We start from the raw sequence: 25,456 nt of genomic DNA on the forward strand, positions 1-25,456 counted from the left end.
CATACTGTTGGCAATTTCTAAAATGCGTAACAAATGGCACATAGTTATATTCAATATTTGTAACATTTGTTCTCAATTTTTAATCTTGTAGCGAAATATGATTCAAACATGTCGACTTACCTGGCCACGACCAAATTTGGTTTCACTTTTCAAGTTCCGCAGATATCGTTTTCCCCAGTCACCTTTCAGTCCATGTGCAGTGATGTAAACTGAGGCCTCAGTCTCTGCCCCACTTTCATTGCCAGTGTACACTGACACCATGTACTGACAAACTGAAACATACACAATAAATATTACAAAATATATGGAATGAAATTCTAAAAGAACAAATTAAAAACAAAACAAAATCAATATGAATAATATTTCAATCAATACATAATCTCTTGCACAAAGTTTATCAATCTCCAGCTTTTAGAGGGGGTCAATCCCTCTTGATCAGCAAAGATAAAGAGGGTTTAAACCCCATGAAACATTGAAGATTGATAAACTTTGTGAAACAAATATTTATTCATTAATTATTTCCACAGTGGTTAATTTAATTAATACAATTATCACTCTATAATAAGATTCTATGCAGTTCTATGATATGGAAAAATTAGTCTTGGTCTGAAAGGGCACTCTTTAGTTTCCTGACTAGTGCAGGCATCAATAAGGAGGAAACACGGTTTTGACACCAAAAAGGCCAATGACCCTTAAGGAATGAACTCATTGTCCCTGAACTAAATCCCAAACAAGAATGAATATTAATGTTCAAAATGATCTTTGCTTAACCCTTTCCCCCATGAGCATATTGTGAAAAATGGCCGTTTTCACTGAAAAGCCTCCTGTTACAAGTTCAAACTGCTATGGAAACTATGAAAAATCTTCAAATACAATCAAACTTGGCACAAATGTTGACTGGACCATTGCCTTTTGTAACGCATGCTCAAGTCTTAAATTTCCTGTTACCATGGCAAGAGGGGGGCATCTCAAAATTGCCCAAAAAATCACTATTTTGCCTCGATTTTTTCCATCAAAATTTATTTCAAAGTGCTGCAAACTTCCAAGGGAGAATAAGTCAAAGGCTTTTTCAGCGGTTGGGGGTTTAAACGTTAATTATGATGACCTGGGGTCATTTTTAGCCTCTCACAAGTCCAAAATTTTCAACCCCCCTCTAACAGAAGGGGGCACACCCCTTCTGGCAAACCCCCGATGTATCTTTTGGATGGGGGCGCGCCGAAAAAGTGCTCAATTTTTTTTAGCAACATTTCTCAAACGAAAACTTATGTTTGGGGCCCAAATAGGACATTTTTTTCCTATTTGAGGCCCAAAAAAAGGGGGGGGGGTCGAAAGTGCGTTGTTTCGCGTATATATGTGGTAAAGGGTTAAAAGACCAATTGCTGAAAATTTGTTTTCACTTTAAGAATAACATTGTTCAAATTAGAAATTAATTTAAAATGTTCAAAGTACAAACCACTCATTGTTTATTCTTTTTTAAATAATCTAGAACAAAAAAGATGATTCATAAAAGGTACACAAACCAGGTAAGACATTTTCTCCGGGTCGCTGCACAGGAAGCTCTCTCATAATTTCACCATCATCTTCTTCTCTACTTAACCAGCGATTAAAGTCAAATTTCAGCACCTCATTTGTGTTGAGGTCCTGCATGCGAACTTCTTTAACCTGCCAACTTGGGTCTTTTGTTGAAATCTTTGGGATAAGTTCTAACCTAATCTTGAACATCTTGCCAATTTTCAGTAAATTAGCCTGAAAAAAAAATCCCAAAAACTGTTTTTGTTTCTTCTCATGATAATTTGATTTTTATCCTACATTTGACATAAAGCTAAAAGTTAGGACCATTCTTTTCAAAAGATTAACTGGATGCTTATTATAATCATAGGCCTTAACCACATGTGTAGAGAAGACCATCAGGGGAAGTAACTAGAGTCATTTCCTGAAAGTATCGGTTTTTCATTGCACCAGCACAATTAAGGTCTTTTGGACTTTTCAGCTTTACTGGTGGAGGAAAACTTCAGGTGCTCCTCCTTGCATTAATTCAGGCACCAGAGTAGAATCACAGATATTTCGTAAGTTAGCTGGATGAAAAAGTAAATTGCAGAAATAAACAGCAGAAACATGTTATAGCTAAATGTTAAATCCTTGAAATTTCAAAAATGGGCTGTTTTAAATCTGTACAGGGATCAGCCCAATATATGACTGGAAAATTGATCAAAGTTTTTTACATAAGCAAAGAACAAAATCATGTTATAGCAGACTGCTTCAAACATTTTTCTGTATCTTTGATATCATATTACTGGGAATTTTTTTTAGAAAATGTCAGTGATGACGCATTTATGAAAAGACTATATACATATCAAAATTTATATACATATCAAAATTAGCATACATGTATATGCTAAATTTTTGTTTCGAAAATAAGAACACAATTCAACGATTTACAATCAAATCAAACACAAAGCTGGGGAAAAGTTCACGGACACACATATAGGTTATGAAATAAGAAAACAATGGTTTTAAGCAAAAGGTAAGCAAACAGGTAATCAAACATCAATTTAAAAAATCATGTGACTTAGAAAACAGGATTGAAGTAAAGCGATTATCATAAAGAATGTATGAGTTTCTTTATTTTTGTTTCAGTCTTTGTCCATTGGGAAAGACCAAAGAAAACTGTCTTTATATCATGTATTTGCTCCTTTACAGTTATCAATCTATCAGAATGACATATTATTCAAATAATAATTGAATTACAGTTTCCTTGACCTTGAGATTTGAAAAATTTTGGGATCTTTTTTAACAAGTGTTGACCAAATTTAAGCACCTTTTTGTTTAATATTATTTTGTTTTATATTAAGCTTTTTTATTCCTATGATTTAAAGTTTCTTAAACCTTTAATTTCCTGCTATACTGTGACATATCAAAATGTTTATAATAATATTTATACATGTACAATGGTATTCATAAATGCTCCAGGTATCTAACTACGTTTCCATGCCCAAAATATATTACATATCTAAACACTAAGACATTTTATCTGTTGTATTTTATAGGTTTGTGAATAAAATGTCTGATCTGAAATTGTTATATAGACAAAACAAGAACATTACACATGTTATATATACAGACAGGGATATTCTTACAAACAGCAACTAGCATTAATACACTTTACCTTTCCATACAAGTCCCCATCCTTAAAATAATAAAATTTTGAGTTCAATGTGAAAATTCAATCCATTTCTATCTCTTATAAAATTTGTTTCCATTTTTATCTCATTTTTATGTCTTATGAAAATTCAATCCATTTTATCCCTTGTGAATTTTTCTATTTTTTTCTCATAAAAATCTTTCCATTTTTATGTCTTATGACAATATCTTTCCCTTTTCTGTCTCATCTTTAGAAACAGTTTACTTCATTAGAATTAGAATTTCTGGACATTTTACAATTAATAAACCTATTTACATATTGCATGAGCAAGTTTCAAACAAATTGTTTTTCAGAAAAAGATTGATTTATTTATGTTTCAGGGTACTTTTTAAAAACTTAAAAACTTTACTATGTTTATACCATCTTAGCTTGCTTGTATTCATTAAAGGAACTCCACTGATTCAACCTTCTTCATCTACTTTTTCTTCTCTCCAATTGTCAGTTTCAAGTTTTATAAATTAATTAATTTCATTGAAATTAGTGTCAGATGTAAAATTTTATACTTGTTTTTTCTTCTTTTGCATTAAAAAAGAAAGGCTGATTACATACCCTAAATTCATCCTCATTACCACTCTGGAAGATTGGACGTCCTGGTGGAGCACCTAATACGATTGGTCCACTGTTCTCAGTAACTCCTCCCTTCTCACCATAAGCAACCAATGCCACATCTCCGTCTGTCAGATCTCTTATTGAGCTTACATGTATACTCCAATCTCCATCTTAAAATAAACAAATAAACAAAATATTACTATTATATTCTTAGTGCAGGTATTTGATTTTGTTTTAACAAAAGGTTGTGTTTTAAGTCATTCTGTCACTTAAAAGTTAACAATGGCCACATTGCAGTCATGTAGAATAAGACATCCGATATCCCTCTCAGCACAAACTGACATCTGAGTGGAACCACAATTTATCTATCAGCCACCCAGATTGCACACCTTACATGAAAGAATTCAACATCTGAGGTACGAAGGGTATTAACTCAAGACTGAAGTTATTCCAAGCCATGGATCTTGACCATTAGTTTGACAACCTTAAAGCAATACCTTAAAACAATCTAAAGATTCTATATGTCTGAATTGACTTAAAACCAACCAGTGTATTTCACGTTTAAATTTTAAATCAAATCTATATTACAGAAGGATTAAATGACATCATATGGAAGAGAACTTTTGTCTTAATTTCTAATTTAGACTTGTTTTGTCATAAAAAGAGAATCAGATGTGGAATAATACATCTTTTAACTTTTTTAAATCCAGCATATTGAGCATTGCATATTTCTCTGGCTAGAGGACATGACAAATTTTGCATTTTCAATACCTCTCGTGAACTTACTCTACATTGTCAGCAATGTTCATGTGTTTTTGTTTTGTTTTTTCTCAATGATTTTGAGGAATATTTCCTTCCCAGATATTAAATAACTAAAAGCCACTTAGCACAGCACATCAACAAATCAACAATAGGTAAAAACAATTATTTTATGTAACTTACAATTTTTCAATAATTTCTGAATGATTATACAAACTTTAAACATGATAACAAAACAAGACCTGTTTTTAGGACAGCATACTCAACTAATCTCAGTGCTTGATAGTAAACAATGAAGAAATTTTCTAACCATAACTCTGTTAAAATACTATAACTCAAAATCTATGTCAGAAGTATGGGCTTTGGACAGTGACCTTCTATTATGCTCTCAAATAGGTATGTGAGGTTTCAACCCTTTTTTCTTAGTAGTTTTGGAGATACCAACTTGCATGCAAAAACTTTACCAAAGTGCAACGCCGGCAATAGTTCATTCTTTTCTTTAGTCAAGCTTATAAAGTTGATGTGTTTATTAATTTTTTATTTATTCTATTTTGATAATAAAGGGTTCCAGAAATGTTTCTCGGTAAATTGACCATATTGGTATATGTGAAGATCAGTTGGGGGAAATATCAAAATATGAATTTAAAAAATAGTTAAAGACAAAAAGAACTACACAAAGAGTGCAAGTATTTCTAACAAAATGTATGTATAACTCAATTCTATAAAAAGTGATTTTAGAAAAAAATAAACAGAGGCCTAAAATGATGTATACATGTGTTTAAAGTGGCTTGTTACAGGAAATGAATCAAATCATCTAGCTTACAGCTTTAGGCCGCTTAACTTACAAACTAAAATTTATATGCACATTTGTATTGGTTACTCTTGAAAATTTCTATATAACACAAAAAGATTGGGTATATCAATTACAATGAAAATTAGTAAAAAGTGGGTATCAAAACACAAGGGAAATAACTATACACATAAATCATAAAAATATAAAGTTTACAAGGGGATTAATACACAATGGAAATAAGTTAACAACAGAAATAAGCATGCAACATAGATAAATACACAAGGGAAATAACTCAGTAGGGGTAACAATTATTAAAAGGAAATAACTTCATAAGAAAAATTTTAATACCAGGGAAATTAATAGGGTTAACTAAGGGGGAGAAATAAGTGTAGGAGGAGTAATGGTTAGGGAGAAAAGCTAGAATACACATGTACAAGGGAAGTACACAATGGTAAAGAGAAATAACTACACAATGGTAAAGGGAAACAACTACAAAGTATTAGGGAATGAAAAATAGCTTGAGGGAAAATACCTTCAACTGGAACCTCTTCCTCTGATTGTTCTTCTTTATTAAAGATAATACAGTTAAATTAAACTACTGATCTATTTGACAAAATACCTTTTATACCAAACTATATACAGTCCAAAAAAGCTAATGAAATGAATACATTTTACACATTGGAAAAAATAGCAAAAAAAGGAACTATGTTATATGAAAATAAGAAAATTCATGTCAAATTTTCTTTGTAACCACTGATATTCATCGTTCATCTTGGAAAACTGTTTTTATTCTATTTATATTGACCCAAGATTCTATAGTTCTGTTCATACTTATCAGAACTAGTTAAATACATGTATATAAATTTGATGACTTTTTACGTCACACCAACACAGTAGAGGTTATATGGTGACTTCCGAGCTTTTCTGGTGGAGAAAGACCTCAGATGCGTCTCCCTGCAGTATTTTAGGCACAAATGGGAATCTATGGCTGTTTACATTGTCAAAGATAAAACAGCAACAAAATTTAAAGATTTTGTCTTGACCAGTTTGAACGTAAAATTTTCAATTTCTTTTAAAATATCTTCCTATTGATATGTCATAATAATGCTTTACAAAATATTAAATAAAAACACCCTTTGCACAAAGCAAGCCAATAAAAGTCCAAAGAAAAATGGTAAAATAATATACAATACAAACAAAAACAGTGGTAATTATCAAGTAATTTGTGCAAAATATAAAACAATGATATTTTCATGCAATGTTTACATTTTGTGACCTCATGCATATATATTCATGCAGAAGTGTTTAACCTACTTGATTATATACAAAATAACCCTTCCTGAAAATTAAAAAAATTTAGGATAAATACATGTGTTCCTGTATTCAAAAAGTTTTGTATTCAAAATAATGTACACTTGCTTTCTTATCATGGGAAGAATTGCTTTGTTTATATGGGAAAATCTCCAACTAAGTTAACTTTGCCAAAAATGATTTATATGACAGTATTTTGACACCATAATAATGAGTTATTTCACATTGTCCCTCTTTCTAAAATGTCTTTACTAAAAATAAAATGTCTTGTTTAATTAAAATACATATATTAAAGTATATCCATATTTCCTATACATTTTTCAAGCAATGATCTAAGCTAAACTAATAATTAATCTATCTTGTACACTCTAGCCTTTGACAAATAATCTACTCGAAATTTGACAAGGATCATAATTGTTAACCTTACTTTATTATGATTAAAAACAGCCCTGTCACTTAACCTGTGTTTACAGACCACCTCCAAATAAAGATCACCCTGTGAATAAAGACCATTCATCAACAAACCATCACTGATTTAATAGAACAAAGTTACCTCTAAATATTCATCACTTGTGTATAAAGGCCAGGCTCTGTGTCTCCCTTTGTTCACAAGTTTGACTGTACTATCTTAATACTTTTACAGATCATGGAACATCCAATGCATGACTATCATGCATAGACCTTGTGCCATCAAGATTTTAATTTAGCCACAAGAAAATGTAATTCAGTTTCAAACGTGTCTTATGAAAACAAACATTTTGATCCTTGTCAAATTTTTTTAAGAACTATATGCCTGTACATGGTACTACCATGAACCATTATCTTTTCAATCAAAGCCCCTGTTATATATGGGTATCACAAAGAAATTGCAAAATTGCGAGCGTGAAAAACTATTTCAGGCAATTACCTTTCCACTTTAATTGCTCTTTTTCAAACAGTCCGTTTAACTGAATTTAAAATGTATATTTTTGAACTTTTGCCTAGGATGTGATATTTCAATAATTTAAATAAAATTGTGTTACATTTTCTAAAGCTTATGACTGAAATATATTCAACAGCGGCATTGATACTGCAGATGGCTTGCATATAATCACTACACACGGACAAAGTCTATCAACATACCGGCATACTGGCTGATTGGTTTAGGTGTTTCTCTTTGTTGTTCCTCCAGAGGTTCAGGTGTGATCTCACGCTGGGTTCTCTGCATCATACCTTCTTCTTCATAAATCTCTGTGCTCTTCTTCTTAGGTATTCCCCCTTAAAACAACAGCAAAGATGTTACCTTTGTCCTGAATCATTTAAAATACTACCACCACAGTCCGGAGAAACTAGGCAAGAATGCATTGGTTAATATGTTCTCTTAAGTCAAGTTTAACTTCTTTATTTCCCTATCTTAGGTTCATCTATATGTTCATACCTTGTAAGACTCACTAAAATACTAGTATCTGCTTTCAGTCAGGACAACATGTCATTTAAAGATCATTTTTTTTATTTTTTTGGTTCTGGTTGTCATGTTGTTCATCGGCCTGAACAATTTTAGCTTTTTTTATATATATATATATATATATATTAAGCCACCAAATAATTTCATTTAAATCTACACAGTGGTTAGGGAATGGTCACTCCTTCATAAATTTCATTTAAAAATTAGCCAATCAGTTGGAGTTCACAGAGCAATATCTATTTTTAGCTCTGGTGGCAGTCTTGCCCAGCAAAACAGATCAATTTTTTTTCATGAAAATCTGTCAACAGGTTAAGGAAGAGTTGTCATTTACAGTATGGTTAAAATGAGCGGCGTCATGACAAAACCAACATAGTGCGTTAACGACCAGCATGGATATAGACAAGCCTGCGCATCCGCGCAGTCTGATCAGGATCAATGCTGTTCGCTATCAGTTTCTCTACTTGCTATAGGGTTTGTAAGCGAACAGCATGGATCCTGATCAGACTGCGCGCAGGCTGGTCTGGATCCATTCTGGTCGCAAACGCACTATGTTGGTTTTGTCGTGACGCGGCTCAAATACATTTTATATATATATTCACCTTGAATGAGTAACTCTTATACATCTAAAAGCTAGCTTAACAGTTTCCAAAATTCCATTGGACCATTTGGAAGGTTATCAATATGAAATAAATGTACTTACATTCAACGACCTCCGGATATAGCCAGATATTTCTAACTCCTGTATCTATTGTTGTGTGTATACGTCCGTCTGTTGTCATGCCAATAAAGAGACCCCTCTGAGAAGCTGACTGGATCGTGACATAACCTTTGTCTTTGTGACGCAAGATCAGGAAATGAGATTCTTCACCTCTGTCACCCTAAAATGACATACAAAATGATTTTTTTTTAAATTTATTTTTGAATAATGAGTAAAGGAATGAGATGAGTTGCCCCCCACCCCCAAAAATTGTTTATGCATTGAATTATGTGTGATAATTTTTTGAATCAAAATGATTTCTGAACCAAAAATAGACATGTGTCGTTAATGTATGGTAAGTGTTCAATAAACATAATGTTTGGGTGGTGTCTTTTTTTAATCATAGTACTAAATCTGCATCAGCTAATTCCATCAATCCTAAAAACAACTTAAACAAGTTTGACAAAAATGTAAACAATAATCAGTTTTACTGATCTTACAAAAATCTCTTATCAAAGAATTTATATTTTGATCTTGTTTCATTATCATTATTAAACTAGATGTTGAAGTCCTGGTATGAATAAAAGCTAAGAAAATCTACAAAGTTTGTAAAAATTTCAGAATTGAACATGGCAGGGGAGCTGATCATGTAATTACACATATCATAATAAACACTAACCAAGCAATCTATTTTTCCATCCTTGAGTCGCACATATTTTCCAGGATTTGCAAGACTTTCAAACATTCGGATACCTCCTGCACTGACTTTGTGAACTCTGAACTGGGATTGAGGTCCGCCTCGTTTACCGCGTCCAGTAAGCGTGTTGTCCTCCTTTACAACATTAACAGCTTGAAACAACGATGTCCCAAACATGATAACACCCTTGTGTCGAAACATTCCCTGTAAAACATTTAATTATAGTCATACAGGTGGTAAAATTCCTTGACTGAATATATCCATGCAACCAGTGCAGACCAGTCAGCTTTTTATTCTTGCGCATTTTTCACAATTAAAATAATCATTTTGGAAACATGTAGCGAGTGAATGACCAGAAATTTTGAACAGAAGTTATAGACTTAGAACATATGGTACATAAATCTTGCAAAGATATTTTCCGTCCTATCATGTCAAAAATTTTAAATGGAGTCCAATTAACTAAAAACACAAACCTTTGCGTAGACATAGAACCTTCTTGATGGTTCCTTATCAAGAATACCCCTCGGGTCAGCTGTAGATCCATCAGCACCTATCGTTAAGAACTGTAGTGCGTTTTTCACCGATTCAAACAGTGTTGTGCGATCTGGTTGAACTCGTACCCGTAACTCACAATATGGTCCACCTTTACCCTGTACAATTATTAAAAAAAAAATTCTGAATATAATTTTTTCTTCTGTTAAGAAATGGAACGTGAACTTGTAATTTAACCAATATTGAACATGTTCAGTTTTTCTGTTCATTAGAAAGGTTTTCTATATACATATCTAAAAATTTCAGAGTAATATTTACATTAAATAATTCAATGGGCTAAATGTCAATCATCATGATAATAAAGTGATATTCAAGCTATAAACTACCCTACTGTGTCCCATCTTTGAACATAAAGACACATTAATTCATAACACTTACATGACCGGTGATTTTACCATTGTCAATAGCAAGAAAATGGTTTGGATTTGTAGCACTGGCCAACATTGGTTTCATTTGCTTTTTGATCATCACATTATATACACCTGAAAATTTAACAATTTTAATGGTAGAGTAAACAAAACAAGAAGCAGAATAAATTTTAAAAAATGCAACAAGAGACAAACGGATGGTGTGAAGGCAGCATGCTGGACTATTCTTAGTGCTTGATAGTAAAAGAAGAGCCTGGATAATATAGAATTTTTTAAGTTCAAAAATGGTCATAATTTGTCAAAATCCATGTTAAGAGTTATGGGCCTTAGACAGTGACTTCCTATTATGCTTTTAAGCAAGTGTGTGAAGTTTCAACCTATTCCATTCATATATGAGCCGCTTCACAACAAAACCAACATAGTGGCTTTGCTACCAGCATGGATCCAGACCAGCCTGCATATCGGCGCAGTCTGATCAGGATTCATGCTGTTCGCTTACAAACCCTATTACAAGTAGAGAAACTGATAGCGAACAACATGGATCCTGATCAGACTGCGCGGATGCGCAGGCTGGTCTTGATCCATGTTGGTCGCAAACCCATTATGTTGGTTTTATCGTGACGCGGCTCATATTTGCACACTAAAACTTAACCAAAGAGTGATGCCAGCACATTGGTAAGGACAATAGCTCTCCGTTTTCTTCTTGGAATATTTTGAGCTAAAAATTAGTGGAAATTTGTTCAGCAATATAAAATGGTTAAATATGCTACTAAACATTATTTATTTACTGGTGTCATATTTGCCGTCATTATATAACATCAAAATAAAATGTCCTTGACCTTTACAATGCCGAAATCAAGACTACATAGTGTTTTCTATTAGTATAGAGCAAGGTCAGCTTAATATGTGTGAAATAAGGCAAGACTCTACTGTATATACCACTGGCTGAACAATTTTATTATTTTGATAATGAAATCCCCTGAAAACTGCTAATGGACTGTTCTAAAGTCAAAAAAGGACTGGTTTATTAAACAACTTGTGTCGTGTTAGGATTAATGTTGTAATTAAAAGGGGAATAATTAATGCACTATGGAACTCTTACTCTGTATTATCAATTAAAAAGGCATATCATGTTTGAATATAGGGTAAGCATCGGCTGAAAGGTCAATAAAAGTCATGTGAGAAAACACAACATTAACATTACCCGAAACCCGCGGATTTGTCCTTTTTTAATTTGGAACAGTCCATTCAAAGTTAAAGGGATTTCAGTAACAGAACACAAAAATTGAGCTACCCTGGTTAGACTGCACAGGCAATTATTTTTCATTTCAGCAACTTAGAGGTTAACTAATTTAACTGCTACTACTGGTATATTTTATCAGACAATGCTCATGCTGCTTAAGAAAATAATACCATAAGTCTTTCATTATTATAGTTTTTAGCTGTAAAATTAAATAAACACTAGAAATGTGTCCATAGGACACGGTGCCCCCACACCCCACTGTTCTGTCAATCTTATGACTCTAGGTCAAATATTTTTTGGACTACATGTGCCACAAGTTGAAAACTATAAATCAACAAAGGGCCATAATTCTGTTAAATTTGGTCGCAGCAAAAATTCCTTCCTTTACTTCCATCTACACATTAAGGTTGTTCATCCCTGGAAGTTTAAGTAAAATCTGCCATCCGGTTTAAGAGGAGTTGCATTCACATAATTTCTACATAGTATATAGTGAAAAAATCAACAAAGGGCCATAATTCTGTTAAATTTGGTTGCAGCGAAAATTCCTTCCTTTACTACCATCTACACATTAAGGTTGTTCATCCCTGGATGTTTAAGCAAAATCTGCCATCCAGTTTAAGAGGAGTTGCGTTCACAAAATTTCTACATAGTATATAGTGAAAAAATCAACAAAGGGCCATAACTCTGTTAAATTTGGTGGCAGCAAAAATTCCTTCCTTTACTACTATCTACACATTAAGGTTGTTCATCCCTTGAAGTTTAAGCAAAATCTGCCATCCGGTTTAAGAGGAGTTGCGTTCACAAAATTTCTACATAGTATACTGTGCTCCTCTTAGTTCACGGTACTTAACACTTTAAAACAGTAAAGAACACAAACAATAAACTTACACTACAAAAACTGTCATAAACTGTATCATTTAGTCATTTTTCTGCTATATGACACAAGGAAACAACAATATATTAAATCAAAATTAGTTTTAATTTGTCAGATGTAAACCGTGTGTCGGCCATTTTGAAAACAGTATGTCATCATTTACCTCGCGGTAATGGTGTTTTATTTCAGTTTTTTCATGTTTCAGTTAAAATTTCTTTAAGTTATTTTGCATAGATTTAAATATTAAAAGTATCTTTATATTGTAACTCAAAATTTATTTTTTCAACAAACAAGAACATTTAGAAAATGATGATTGTTTCAGACGTATACACAAATTTAATGGACTATTGTTGTTTTTTGCAGAAGTTTGTAAAATGTTGTTCAGTTTTACGTAAAAATCTATAGATTTAAATTATTTTGCACAAAAACTTTGTTGTTAAGGTGTTTGAATAAAATATGTCAATTCTGACCAATTATGTCAATGGTCACATGAAAATATACCATTACCGTGAGATAAGTGATGACGCGGAATTTGTGATGTTGAGTATATATAGTGAAAAAATCAACAAAGGGCCATAATTCTGTTAAATTTGGCCGCAGCAAAAATTCCTTCCTTTACTACCATCTACACATTAAGGTTGTTCATCCCTGGAAGTTTAAGCAAAATCTGACATCTGGTTTAAGAGAAGTTGCGTTCACAAAATTTCTACATAGTATATAGTGAAAAAATCAACAAAGGGCCATAATTCTGTTAAATTTGGTTGCAGCGAAAATTCCTTCCTTTACTACCATCTACACATTAAGGTTGTTCATCCCTGGAAGTTTACGTAAAATCTGCCATCCGCTTTAAGAGGAGTTGCGTTCACAAGATTTCGAGACGTACGGACAGACGTACGGACAAGTGCAACGCTATATGCTCCCACTTTGTGGGGGCATAAAAACATGTAAGAGAAAATTAAACCACTATACAAGAAAAGAAAATACTAACCATTTTTATCCTTCTCCTCGCCAACCCCATCTACAGACATGTCACGGTTCATTCTTACAGCTTTCCCAGTCATTACAGAGAACAGAATAATTTGAACATCAGACTGATATTTCCATTTCTCATACTCCCACTGAAATAAAATAAAACATGAAAATCATATCAGAATGATAAATACAAAACAAGAAAATCATATCAGAATGATAAATACAAAAACATGAAAATCGTATCAGAATGATACATACAAAACATGAAAATCATATCAGAATGATAAATACAAAACATGAAAATCATATCAGAATGATACATACAAAACATGAAAATCATATCAGAATGATACACATTAAACATGAAAATCATATCAAATGACACATACATAACATGAAAATCATATCAGAATGATACATACAAAACATGAAAATCATATCAGAATTGATACACACAAAACATGAAAATTGTATCAAAATTAATAGACATTATACATGACAATCATATCAAAAAGACACATACAAAACATGAAAATTGTATCAAATGTCACATACAAAACACGAAAATCATATCAGAATGATACATACAGAATATGAAAATCACATCAGAATGATACATACAAAACATGAAAATCATATCAAATGTTAAATTCAAAACATGACAATCACATTAAAATGACACATGCAATTTTACGTTACTATGAGACATTACTTGTCACATACAGAACATGAAAATCATATTCCAGAAATACATACAACCCTAGTGATACAAACAAGACATATAAAATGTATAATAGACATTGTGGTATCAGCATTGATTACTATATATATAGAAATATAAATTAACTCACATTTCGTTTCTCTAGTATATCATCCATGTATTCATCCTGAACACGTAACTCTCGCACAATCTTCCCATCATCCTCGCCCTCGTCCAGCCACCTATGTACAAACACAGATGTCATGTGATCAAATTAAATTAATTCAATTGTCAGATTTGAAAAGAGAAATGTGATAACATATCGTCAAACATTACACGTTTCTATTGGTTTATTCCAAAATATTTGCTACTATCTACTGTTCCTTTAAAATAAAGTCATTCTGGGAGAAATAAAGAGAAAGATAGAAATAAGTCTTTGAAATACTATGTTAAGACCTTAAAACTTTCAAAAGTAGTCAATCAAAAAATCAAACATTTTGAAAATTTTACTGCCTTAAAAAAAGATATAATTTCTCTTGATGATAAAGTGATACCCTTATATTTGTAGCTTTCATTATTTCTATCCTGATAATTTCTACAAGTTTTGGCATGAAAACTTAAATCATAGATGTTTTAACAAATTCTAGCATAAAAATTTAAATCATTGATGTTTTAAAATTTAAATCATTGATGTTTTAACAATCTCTACATCTTATAAAAATTTATTTAAACAGTTCTCTTAATGCTTTGATATATTAATACATGTAATATTTCTTATTTCCGTCAGTGTCTCCCGCTTTCCTAATTGTACAGCAACATTGCAAAGCATATTTGCAAATTTTGGTATCAGTGTTATCAAACTAATAATATTATCATTCCATACATATAAACTTATCTACTGAATATATCTCATCGCACAGGCTTTATACAGGTCTTATAATTTAATTTCAACAATAAATAAAACTGAAAACATTTTTAAAAAAAACTCCACTAAATGTTACAAGATGACAATGAAACAATTAAGTATAAAAACAAAACAGAACTAGAAACATTATTTCTATACTTCCTAATCCTCAGACGCCCAAAATATGCATAAACAACACCTATAATAGCTCCTTTCTTTCTTTTTCTAGTATTGGAAAAATATGAACAAACACACATTTTGTTGAGTTGCTAAAAGACAAAGTACATGTATGTCTCTTTACACAAATCTAAGTTAAAAGCTATTTCTACATAATTATGTATTGCCTTCATTTTATACATTTGATTTGCATTCCTCTAACAAACTCTTTCCCTATAAAAATTAATCCAATCTTTTTTGCATATATTATTTGCACTAAAGACTTTCTTTTGTATATCTGTACATGTACTTCCATATTGCCTTTTTGAGGTCTTAATTGCATTTCTATTTCCAAAAATGACACCCACAATCATTTTTTCCCTACATGCCTTCTTTATGCTTTACAACATAAAGAGAGTGACGACATATATTTGATTCAAATACTTACTTTCCACAATGGAAAACATATTCCTGATTGGTTCTGAAAGGTGGTTCCCGGATCACAATCTTTCTAGGAACCCGCCAGAAACCCCGCCCCCTGTTCCCCCTTTTAAAGCCCCATTTAATCTCTTTAAATTTACCCAGTGAAAAACGCCTCCAAATTCAAACGAAAACAAAACTGGAAAAATACAGTTTTGAAATTTTTAAAGTTTATGACCATTTAGAAGTTTTTATTTTTTTTCGGGAGAAAGACATAAAAAAAATATTTCTTTTTCTAAAAATAATAATCCAAAGTATCACATATATTTTCCTAGAAATTAAGTCTTATTGACCTTTGACCTGATTGGTTGATTCCAAGTTTTTATTTGAAATTGACCAATCATTTTACAAGTATTGTTCCCCGAAGTCAGTTTATCAAACTTGAACCCATTCCACGTATATTTCAGCATTATGGATTAGACTTTTAATATCTTTAACAAATCAGTTTCATCAAAATAGATAATTAAAAAACATAAGCTACTGTACCTGTCCTTGTTTGAAGTAGACCCCTTTGGTTTCAGCATAAAGTTGTCTGACCCCTGTGTCACCTCGGTCACCATATATGGTAATATATACATTAGCATCTGTGCCTCCGCCCCAAACATCTCCAGTGATCACATCAACCTGGTACTTTATCACTAAAGGCAAATATAATAAACCATGTACATTCAATGTAATATCATAACAATATTTACTACAGTTCTTCAAGAAATAGTTTTTATTTAGATTTAAATTATACTGATGTTATAAAAGGTCATATTGTGATTTTCCAGCTTTCTTAGTGCAGGAATACCTAAAACACACTCTACATGCATTATTTCTGGCGCAAGCTGTCACCTGACGTAAAAAAATGTACAATGATACAATGTTAACCATAAATCCATAAATGATCCCATAAAGATTCAAAGCAAATTTTGGTCTACAAGAGGGATGTGTTAAAGACATTGGCTAAGTAAGTAACTAAGTAAGTAACAACTTTATTTAATGAGGCTAACACATTCAGTTTCCCGATCTTCCATGCGGGCCTCAGTATATACAAAACAACATAAAATACAATCACAATCAACAAACTGAAATGATAAACCTACAGGTAGACAGAGCACTATTGAAACAGCTAGCCACTGATTCAGGCCTGGGCTGCATCATTTCCACTTCCTTCCCAAGCTAAGCCCAAAGATATGTTTTTAAGCTGGGCTGGATTATTTTTCTGTCAGTTTCATGCATTTATTGGCCCTATTATAATCTTTTGTCAAAACATTTTATTGCTAAAACAACCCTTTTCATGGCATTATAAGAATTAAGTTTTTGTTTAAAGTTAATCTAAATTGAAAATACATTGCTGACAGTATTTTGAAACTTTCAGCTTTATTGCTCTATCTATATTTTAAATTTCTAATGGAAACAATCACACAACATTGTATGTAAATTGTATTTCTTTCACTTATTCAAATGACAAGTAATCATTTTGACATACATGGCAGTATAGGATCTCCAGGTCGTTTCACGGCCAACTCTCTCGTAATTTCTTGATCATCTTCATCTCTAGCCAGCCAGCGTCTGCAGCTGAATGTCAACTCCTCACCAGAGTCTAAATCTCTCATATATACCTATATTAGAGAAACAGAAGATATCAAAATAAACATTGTTTGTATGATTTTTTCAAAATATTTATCACTCTTACATAGACTTTCATATATAGTAAATTATTCTCCTTTGACCTGTTACATAATTCTTTATACAGTTTAACCTGTTAACAATGGCCATCCAAGGGAGACAATTACTACTCCATAGACAACTACTGTTTATTTGGAGGTTATACTGTACATTGTACAGCAAACAAAGACAAAGACCGCTAAATAATGTGTGCCCTTTCCAACCAAAAATTTCCATGCTATATTCATTTGATGCAAGTGACATAGTTCTGCCACAAATAAAGTACATTAAATCAGCATCAACTTATTTAAAGCAAAAATAACTAGTTTAGAACCATTTTCCATGTCCTCCTATAGTTTTGCAGTACATAGTTTTGCTGGATATAACCAAATTTCTGATTAAATCTTGTTTTAGAGAGATAGATTTCAAATTAGCCATAGCAGCTGGGTACTGCGAATTCACTTATATCCGGGGCATGAAATTTCGTGGTTTTATCAAAACGGGTATTTTTGTGGGTTCTTAAATTCATGGATTTTCATTTTCTTGTAAAAAATTTAGTAACCTAATGCAAAGTTATCTTTCTGTTTCACTTAATCGCCAAACATTTTTACTTACAGCATGTACATATCTTTACGTGTCACATAGCGCTTGTCAATAAATTTAATCCTTGCCTCTGGGCATAACTCTAATATAGAACAGTTACTACCAATAATTGGCTGCAATTAACACATTTATGTGACATGACATGCACCTCTTTTACACACACTGCCCCTGTAATTCGCCGATGTAAACATCGCATAATTTATACGACACCTAACACGTTTTAACCAGCGAGTTTAAATAGTTTACACCCTGAATTGGTCTTACCATATTTGACAGTAACTACACGCAACATCACAGCGACTGTGTAAATTTACATGCATATAAATTAATCTGAGTAAATAACACAAGTATTTGTGAATCTAGTAAAAGTCGGTGGCCTCTTTGATGTTTATGTAAAAGCATTCGCACAAATACAGATTAAAATTCATTTAAAAACTGGATCATTTAAAAACGACAAAAGAAAGTACAATTCGATTGTATTTTTTATCGTTTTGTGTACTTACGACATTAGTATCAAAGACTTTTTTAATTAAGAAGTGCAAACTGACATTTTTTATAAGCGCTAATTGGGTTCCCATATTTACTCGATTATGTCAAGTATTCTAACAACGATCAAGTGTGTATATGCGACCGGCATTTGTGACAGTAAATTGGACATAATTATAATCGAGTTTTTTTTCAAGTTTCTTAAATATTGCAAACGGATTTAATCGGTCACTAACCTGATCTATACAGTATGTATATACATTTATTTCACGAAAATCGGCCGGAAAAGAGCCGACGCATGTTTGTAATATATAGAACAGAGACAGGGTAAGAAGTATTTGTTGGGATAAAATTTCGTCGGATCTTAAATTCGTGGATTGACCTACCCACGAAAACCACGAAAATTTGTGCCCCACGAATAATAATGATTTTACAGTATTTCTTTTGCTATGTTAAAATATTACATGTTATATAATGGGTTTTTTTTGGTTGGGTTTTATGTCACACCAAAACAATAGAGATGATCATATTGCAACTTTCCAGTTTTACTGGGGAAGACCAAAGGTGCCCCTCCGTTCATTATATCAGGCACTAACCAGCACCTGATTAGAATCACTGGTGTTCCACATGCTAACTGGATATCTACCTCATATGACAGAATCCAAAGTCCATCACCAGATATGAGTCTATAGCGGTGAGGGGTTATTTTTGATAATTAAGTTACAATATTTTGATCACTGAACCCTGTAAACATCTGATACAACAGATGCTGGCAAGTTTGAACACAATAAATTAGATTCATTACCTCATCACACAGCCAGCCTGGGAAGTCTCCTGAGTTGTCATGAGCCAGCCGTATTTTGTACACTTCCCCTACATTACCTACAGAAATCTGTAAACAGCCATATTAAGAAATAATAACATTTATGTATGCATAAACTTTGTCAGGACATTCAAGAAACAGTAAATAGATATCTGAATACAGACACAAATGTGCATGAATGTATGAATGAAAAATGGTCCTGAATTGTCAAAAACAGGCCTGTAATTGTTAAAAACATTGTCAAAAACAGTCCTGTAATTATCAAAAACAGTCATGTAATTATCAAAAACAGTCATGTAATTGTCAAAAACAGGCCTGTAATTGTTAAAAAACATTGTCAAAAACAGTCCTGTAATTATCAAAAACAGTCATGTAATTATCAAAAACAGTCATGTAATTGTCAAAAACAGTCATGTAATTGTTAAAAACAGACCTGTAATTGTTAGATACAGTCTTGTAATTGTTAAATACGTTCCTGTAAATGTAATTGGAAACAGATGAAAAATATATTATATCACTATGATATAATAATGGTTAAAAATGTCGTTACTGAGTTACTTCAGACACAAGCTGGCAAGACAGTAGAACCAAAAATCTCCTCAGATATAATTTGACAACAATTGCTGGTTTCAAACTTAAAAGAGATCCAATCAATGGCAAATTATTTAATCAACAATCAGTCATGCAAATATTTAGTATTACATATAATAAACAAAGATTAGATGATAACTTACAGTGAAATCATCCACCTGTCCTGGCTGGAAGTTGGAACCATCTCCATGGCCGAGGGTGAGTGGCCCAGAATTTCCTTTGTTACCGTATACAGTTATAGTCACCTGAGCCTGTGTACCGGCAGATGGCAAGGCATTTGTCCGAGTTGTCACCCTCCATCTACCTTCTGTTACAGAGAAAAAAATATGTTTTTTTATTCATTACTTACAATTCAAAACAAGGCCCAGGTCCTTAAAATCTTGTTTAATTAATACATACGGTATTCCAATCTGACTTCTACAAATTATGTAATAATTGTACTTCAATAAAGGGAATCACATTTGTGTCACTCTTTTCAATGGATGTTTTCAAAATCAATAAAGGAACTAAATGGGATAGTTACACCAAGTGGGGACTTATTTTATAAATTTGTAAACAATAAATATATGAAGATGAATTGGTGAAAAAAAAGTGAACTATTCACAACTATTTAAATTCCACCTAACACTTACAGGTTAACCCCCAGAATATGCTTTCAAACTATTTCAAAACAATATTGAAACACAAAAATAAAATCTTTTATGTCCTTTATTTATATGAAAGATTAAGTACTAACTTTTTTTTGTTATAGTACAAAAATATTTATCTAAAAACTTACATTTTCATAACTTAACAAATGATTTTCCTATTTAAGTTTAAACATACATATTTAAGCTTAATGGTACTGAAAGCTTTAGTGTTTTTTTAACCAATCATGACTTGGCTTCCTTGGACTACATGTGACTAGTACTAGACTAATGGTCAGGTGTCATAAAATTATAATGGCTGTGACTATTGTAGGGTTCAGACTCAAGATTTCTGGCTTAACAAGCAGCACCTTCACCTTTAAGCGTAAGCTACATCTCTCTTGTCATTGTTTGAAATAAAAAAAATGTTGTGAAAGCGTATAATTACTATAATTACAATCATATGGCACTGTCAGCTATACTGTTTAAGACATACCCCATACCTAGCCAATGGGCATTGTTTTAATCACAAGGAGGAACTCAGTTATAAAAAGCAAAACAAATGACCTGAACAATTGCTATATGGCACCATGTCATGCTAACCCATTGCCCCTCTATCAGTGGTTTATATACCAGTTATATACTGGTTATTGCAAATTATACGTACTTGTTTTTGAAAGTCGTTCTCGTTTATTTTGTAAACGGCTTTGCAGATTGATACGACTACCCATACTCATGCGGGTACGAGTCCTACTGGGGGCGTGGCCTTCTTTACCCAAAGGATCAAACCTTTCATACCCAGCAGCAACAACAACATCTGGCCCAGCAAAAAGTTTCTGGAGGCCATCAATCTGTTAAAAATTTCAAAAATGCATTATTAAAACATTTAAAAAGTCTGGTCATATTAATTCATATAATAAATCATTACAAAATGTCTTCCTTCACAAACACAATTTGTAATGAAAGTAAAAAACAATGTAGCTGAAAAAGGCTTGTAAATTACAGCATTTAGTGACGCCACTTTACGTCAAGTGAATTCAAAATCATTAAAATTGTAATTCTAAGACCTTTTTTTGTAGTAACGATTGATAGTATTATTTTAAGCAATACTTTTTATTGTAATAGGAATATGTTAATACTCACAGGCTCGCCATCAATTGTGTATAATTTCCTAACAGCAAACTTAAATGTTTCACTTAAATCTCCTAACACTTGTTCAAATGTTTGAGCAGTTCTTCTATTCAACAACACAGAATGTTTAGTGTCTGGGTCACCATTTTTCATCACAGTTGTGGTTTTTGGCGTAACACGTGTATAAACTCTGGACAAATCATATCCCGGTCTGAATCCTACACCTCTAAACTTTGCACTTGACATGTCCGTATCCCTCAATAAACCTGCTAAATTTCTACGCCCACTGTCCGGCCTTATATTGTGCCACACTTTTCTAGCATTTACACGTTGAACATCCATTCCTTTTGCATGTTTACGATTTGATGAACAAACATAATGGCCGTCATTTGTTAAGTCCTCTAAATTATAAATTCTATGTTGACCTCTTGGAGTATGTATGCTACGAACACCAAATGGAAGTCTTTTCATTCTGACCGAGAGATCCCTTGCCACAGTATCTAATTTCTTATAGCGCCTAGGGTGTATCACAACTTTTATTGGATTAAAAGTATAGTCATCATCTACATAAAAGAAGCATGATTTAGCATTATTTGTTGCCGTTAGAGACGCCCTATTTCCGGCTTCTGGCGGAGAATTTTGTCCCATTTCTACCATACTCTTTGTGTCCATATCGCGACGTTTACCGCCCCTTCGCAAGGGAGGTAATTCTCTCTTTTTTCCAGGTGGAGGGTTTGGGACTTTCTTCTCCCGTGTGGCACCTTTAGCTGGCTTGTTACCAGCATCATCTTCTTCATCTTTTATATCTTTATTAATTTTAGGTAGTTTCCGGGGTTTCTTCTGTACTGTTGCCATTGTTTTATTTAACTATACATCTCTCTGTAACAGAAAGAATAAAATGTTACTCACTGCTTGTTTATTGCTTTTTTATTTGATATAATTCCATCTGAAAATATTTTTTTGTTAGGTTTTATGGGGCATCAACAAAATCTAGGTCATATGGTGCCGAAACAGGAAAGATGATTTTGGGCAACCTCAGGTGTTTAATTTTAAAACAACACTTGGGGTCAAAACCATCTCACCTGATTGAGTTTAGAGATGTATAGACTTCAGTAATTCAAACTCATTTAGTTGCCTTTTTTTAAATTTCAGCTATGGCAGAGCAGTTAACAGTTTACAAGTTTGACAAGATTACATGGATGTACAAAGATAATGAATTTTTAACGATTATCCTTCATGCACCCCACCCCCACCAAAATCTTTTTTAAATATTAATCATTTGCTATCATTCAGATTTTTCACTCTATTCACTAAACTATGGTATTTTATATAAAACGATTTCTTGAATGCAAAAAGAAAAAAAAATCTTTTATGTGTGATAGAACTGTGAATCCTAGCAATGGGTAAAAACACTCTTTCCAATAACCAAATAATAAATCATTAAATTACTATACATAATGGCAGTATATATATTTTTCCATCAATGAAAACATCAATATCTATGACAGACATTCTGTAGCTTAAAATTGAAATACTTTTACGCAGCAAATAAAAGCCATTCACTCCATTTATATCGTATTTACTCATGCGCAATTTACATTCAACAAGTATAAAATTAAGTTTAACTAGTAGGTGCTTGCATGAAGTTGCCAGGCTGGTAACAAGTTTGATTTCTAAATATAGATGATAAAAATGTACAGTCAATAAAATGATTTCAATTGAAAATAGCATGAATCTTGTCTGGCATTTACTATCATTTAACTAACTTTATTTACTAACATCAAGCTTTTCCCCCTGATCTCATGTAATGGAATTGTCCTGCATTAAAATTGGAACAGTCCAATGTTTAATTTAAGGTACCCCGAGACCAATTAACATGTGAGATTTTTTATCTAAGTACAAGTTTTGCTGGCCGCATGGGTTCAAACCCCAAAAAGGAGAAATTGTTTCGATGAACAAAAAATTTTACACTCATTCCTTAGTACTGGTTGGTTCCGGGAACGGATTCAAGGGTGTTTCAATAAGATTATTGCTTCCAACACAACAGAACTAAAATAAATTCATATAAACTAAGGATTATAAAAATAATACTTAAAATGACCAGAATCTTTTTTGCTGTCTGCTTATAAAATAGTATTACTACATTTTATATCCTTTAAATTACAATGAACAGTTAAAAACTTCAAACCATGACACATAGTATTACATTTCACAATCTTAGCAAGGTAACAATGAAAACAGGCAAACATGAAAAATATGTGTTTCTGTCAAAAAAAGGTAGTTGTCAAAAAAAGGTAGTCATACATTAATTGTACAAACCATTCCCTTTGTCACATTTATAACAACTAAAAAATCCAATTGTAAACTTACAGCAGTATCATTTCATTCAGAGTTAGTGTAACTAGTATATAATAGTAAATCAAATAAAAATTAATACATGAACACAAATTTCTTAAAAATAGATCACAACAGTAACTCAATGCCAATTATGCCATACCTTTGCCAACAATTTGTCCTACCAGTTATAGAAAATATAACACTGCCTCCATTAAAACTATATCAAAAAGTCATTAATCAAACTATTTTACACAGATTTCTTATCTATTCTCAAGTATGCTCATACAAAGTTGAAACATATCAATTGAAAAAAAAATCAAAATTAATCCTATAACAGTTCAAATAAACAGTACTGTGAAGTAAATAAACAATACTGTGGAGTTTTTTTAAGTATTATTAAATCAATGACAAATCTGATAGTCATCTGGGTAGAAAGAAGGAAAAGTGTGAAACAATTGTTTAGCCTATCAAATTTCAATAACAAGATACAAAAATATACAACCAAAGGCAACCTTACAAAGTCTTATCTTGAAGTTTAAAACAATGCCTTAGCCATGCTTAATGATTTGTTAAAATAGATCCAATGCCAAGCTAATCATTGCCAAAGAAATAATAAGTACAGAGTAGTAGATAAATAGATTGTAACATACCATAACTTAACCCGATACAAAAATGACAAAAATAAATTATCAATTGTTTTTCTTGACCAAACTCACACCGTATTACCGGCGGCAGTGATGGCAGATCACTGCAGTGATGGCAGATATCTGAAAATTACCGATCGATACAGGTAGGTTATAAATTTGGTTGGTTTAATTGTATTACACAAATACGGCCCATTTCATTGCTATAAAACTATTGTCCATTGAATGGAGATACTGTAAGGTAATTTTGGACTCGTTTTTTCCTGTTTTCAGACTATTTTGAGCAGGTTAAAAGTGAAAGCCTTAGAAAAATCCGTGCAAATGTCTGTTTTCTGTTCAAAATATCTCAAGTTTTAAGTAAATGGCAGGATTTCCTGTTATCAATATAGACGTTCATCCATTGGGGTCACGCAAGCCAAATATCTACCCCGTGAGTCTTTTCTTGAAAGTTTTACAGACGCTCAATCTTGTCCGGTCGAAGAAAAAATGCTGCCATTGTAGGCAGATACATATTATAAATGCTGCTGTCGATGGCAGAAATACCATGAAAGTGGCTAACATTCTGACAGAAAATCAAGTTCAATCTTTTATCAATTCCTCTTTTCCTTGCGTCCTTTTAGTCAGAATTGAGACGTTAAACTATCATTTCTAATATTTTCTCAAGATAGAAAAGTTATTAACCCATTACCCCATGAGCATCTTGTGAAAAATGGCTGTTTTCATTGAAAGGTCTCCCGTTACAAGTTCAAGTTGCTATAAAACTATAAAAACTGCTTCAATACTAATCAAACTTGGCTCAAATGTTGACTGGACCATTGCCTTTGTAACAACATGTTCAGTCTGAAATTTCCTGTTACCATA

At 32.4% G+C, this 25,456-nt stretch overlaps 2 protein-coding genes across 2 annotated transcripts in view; both read right to left on the reverse strand.

Annotated features, from left to right (window-relative positions):
- The window catches only part of LOC132717063 (lipoxygenase homology domain-containing protein 1-like), a 120,989-nt gene extending 104,897 nt beyond the window's left edge, over nucleotides 1-16,092 (reverse strand). The window contains exons 1-14 of the mRNA XM_060700455.1: nucleotides 16,083-16,092; nucleotides 15,670-15,790; nucleotides 14,313-14,403; nucleotides 13,478-13,607; nucleotides 10,383-10,486; nucleotides 9,926-10,102; nucleotides 9,435-9,656; nucleotides 8,759-8,936; nucleotides 7,737-7,871; nucleotides 5,836-5,868; nucleotides 3,752-3,921; nucleotides 3,167-3,187; nucleotides 1,521-1,746; nucleotides 121-272 (exon numbers count right to left, since the gene is read on the reverse strand). Coding sequence (XP_060556438.1) covers nucleotides 121-272; nucleotides 1,521-1,746; nucleotides 3,167-3,187; nucleotides 3,752-3,921; nucleotides 5,836-5,868; nucleotides 7,737-7,871; nucleotides 8,759-8,936; nucleotides 9,435-9,656; nucleotides 9,926-10,102; nucleotides 10,383-10,486; nucleotides 13,478-13,607; nucleotides 14,313-14,403; nucleotides 15,670-15,790; nucleotides 16,083-16,092 — 1,770 coding nt within the window. The remainder of the gene's footprint in view (nucleotides 1-120; nucleotides 273-1,520; nucleotides 1,747-3,166; nucleotides 3,188-3,751; nucleotides 3,922-5,835; nucleotides 5,869-7,736; nucleotides 7,872-8,758; nucleotides 8,937-9,434; nucleotides 9,657-9,925; nucleotides 10,103-10,382; nucleotides 10,487-13,477; nucleotides 13,608-14,312; nucleotides 14,404-15,669; nucleotides 15,791-16,082) is intronic.
- Nucleotides 16,093-16,178: 86 nt separating this feature from the next.
- Nucleotides 16,179-24,318, reverse strand: LOC132717066 (uncharacterized). The gene is made up of 7 exons (XM_060700459.1): nucleotides 24,112-24,318; nucleotides 21,627-22,493; nucleotides 21,151-21,334; nucleotides 20,001-20,164; nucleotides 19,249-19,335; nucleotides 17,176-17,308; nucleotides 16,179-16,339 (listed from the first exon to the last, which is right to left on the reverse strand). Exons 2-7 carry the CDS (start codon nucleotides 22,467-22,469, stop codon nucleotides 16,179-16,181), a joined length of 1,572 nt encoding a protein of 523 aa, XP_060556442.1. The 5' UTR covers nucleotides 22,470-22,493; nucleotides 24,112-24,318.
- Nucleotides 24,319-25,456: the final 1,138 nt, after the last annotated feature.

This window comes from Ruditapes philippinarum, unplaced genomic scaffold (assembly GCF_026571515.1).
Source record: "Ruditapes philippinarum isolate M1 unplaced genomic scaffold, ASM2657151v2 ctg61_1_1_1_1, whole genome shotgun sequence".
Taxonomy (NCBI): Eukaryota; Metazoa; Mollusca; class Bivalvia; order Venerida; family Veneridae; genus Ruditapes; species Ruditapes philippinarum.

Excerpts from the sequence above, each read along its gene's own strand:
- LOC132717066 (XM_060700459.1), bottom strand. The coding sequence starts at position 22,469 with ATGGCAACAGTACAGAAGAAACCCCGGAAACTACCTAAAATTAATAAA. Across the intron at positions 17,309-19,248 it reads CAGGCTGGCTGTGTGATGAG|GTATATATGAGAGATTTAGA; the intron begins GTAATGAATCTA and ends TCTCTAATATAG. Across the intron at positions 16,340-17,175 it reads TGGAGATCCTATACTGCCAT|TGATAAAGTACCAGGTTGAT; the intron begins GTATGTCAAAAT and ends ATTTGCCTTTAG.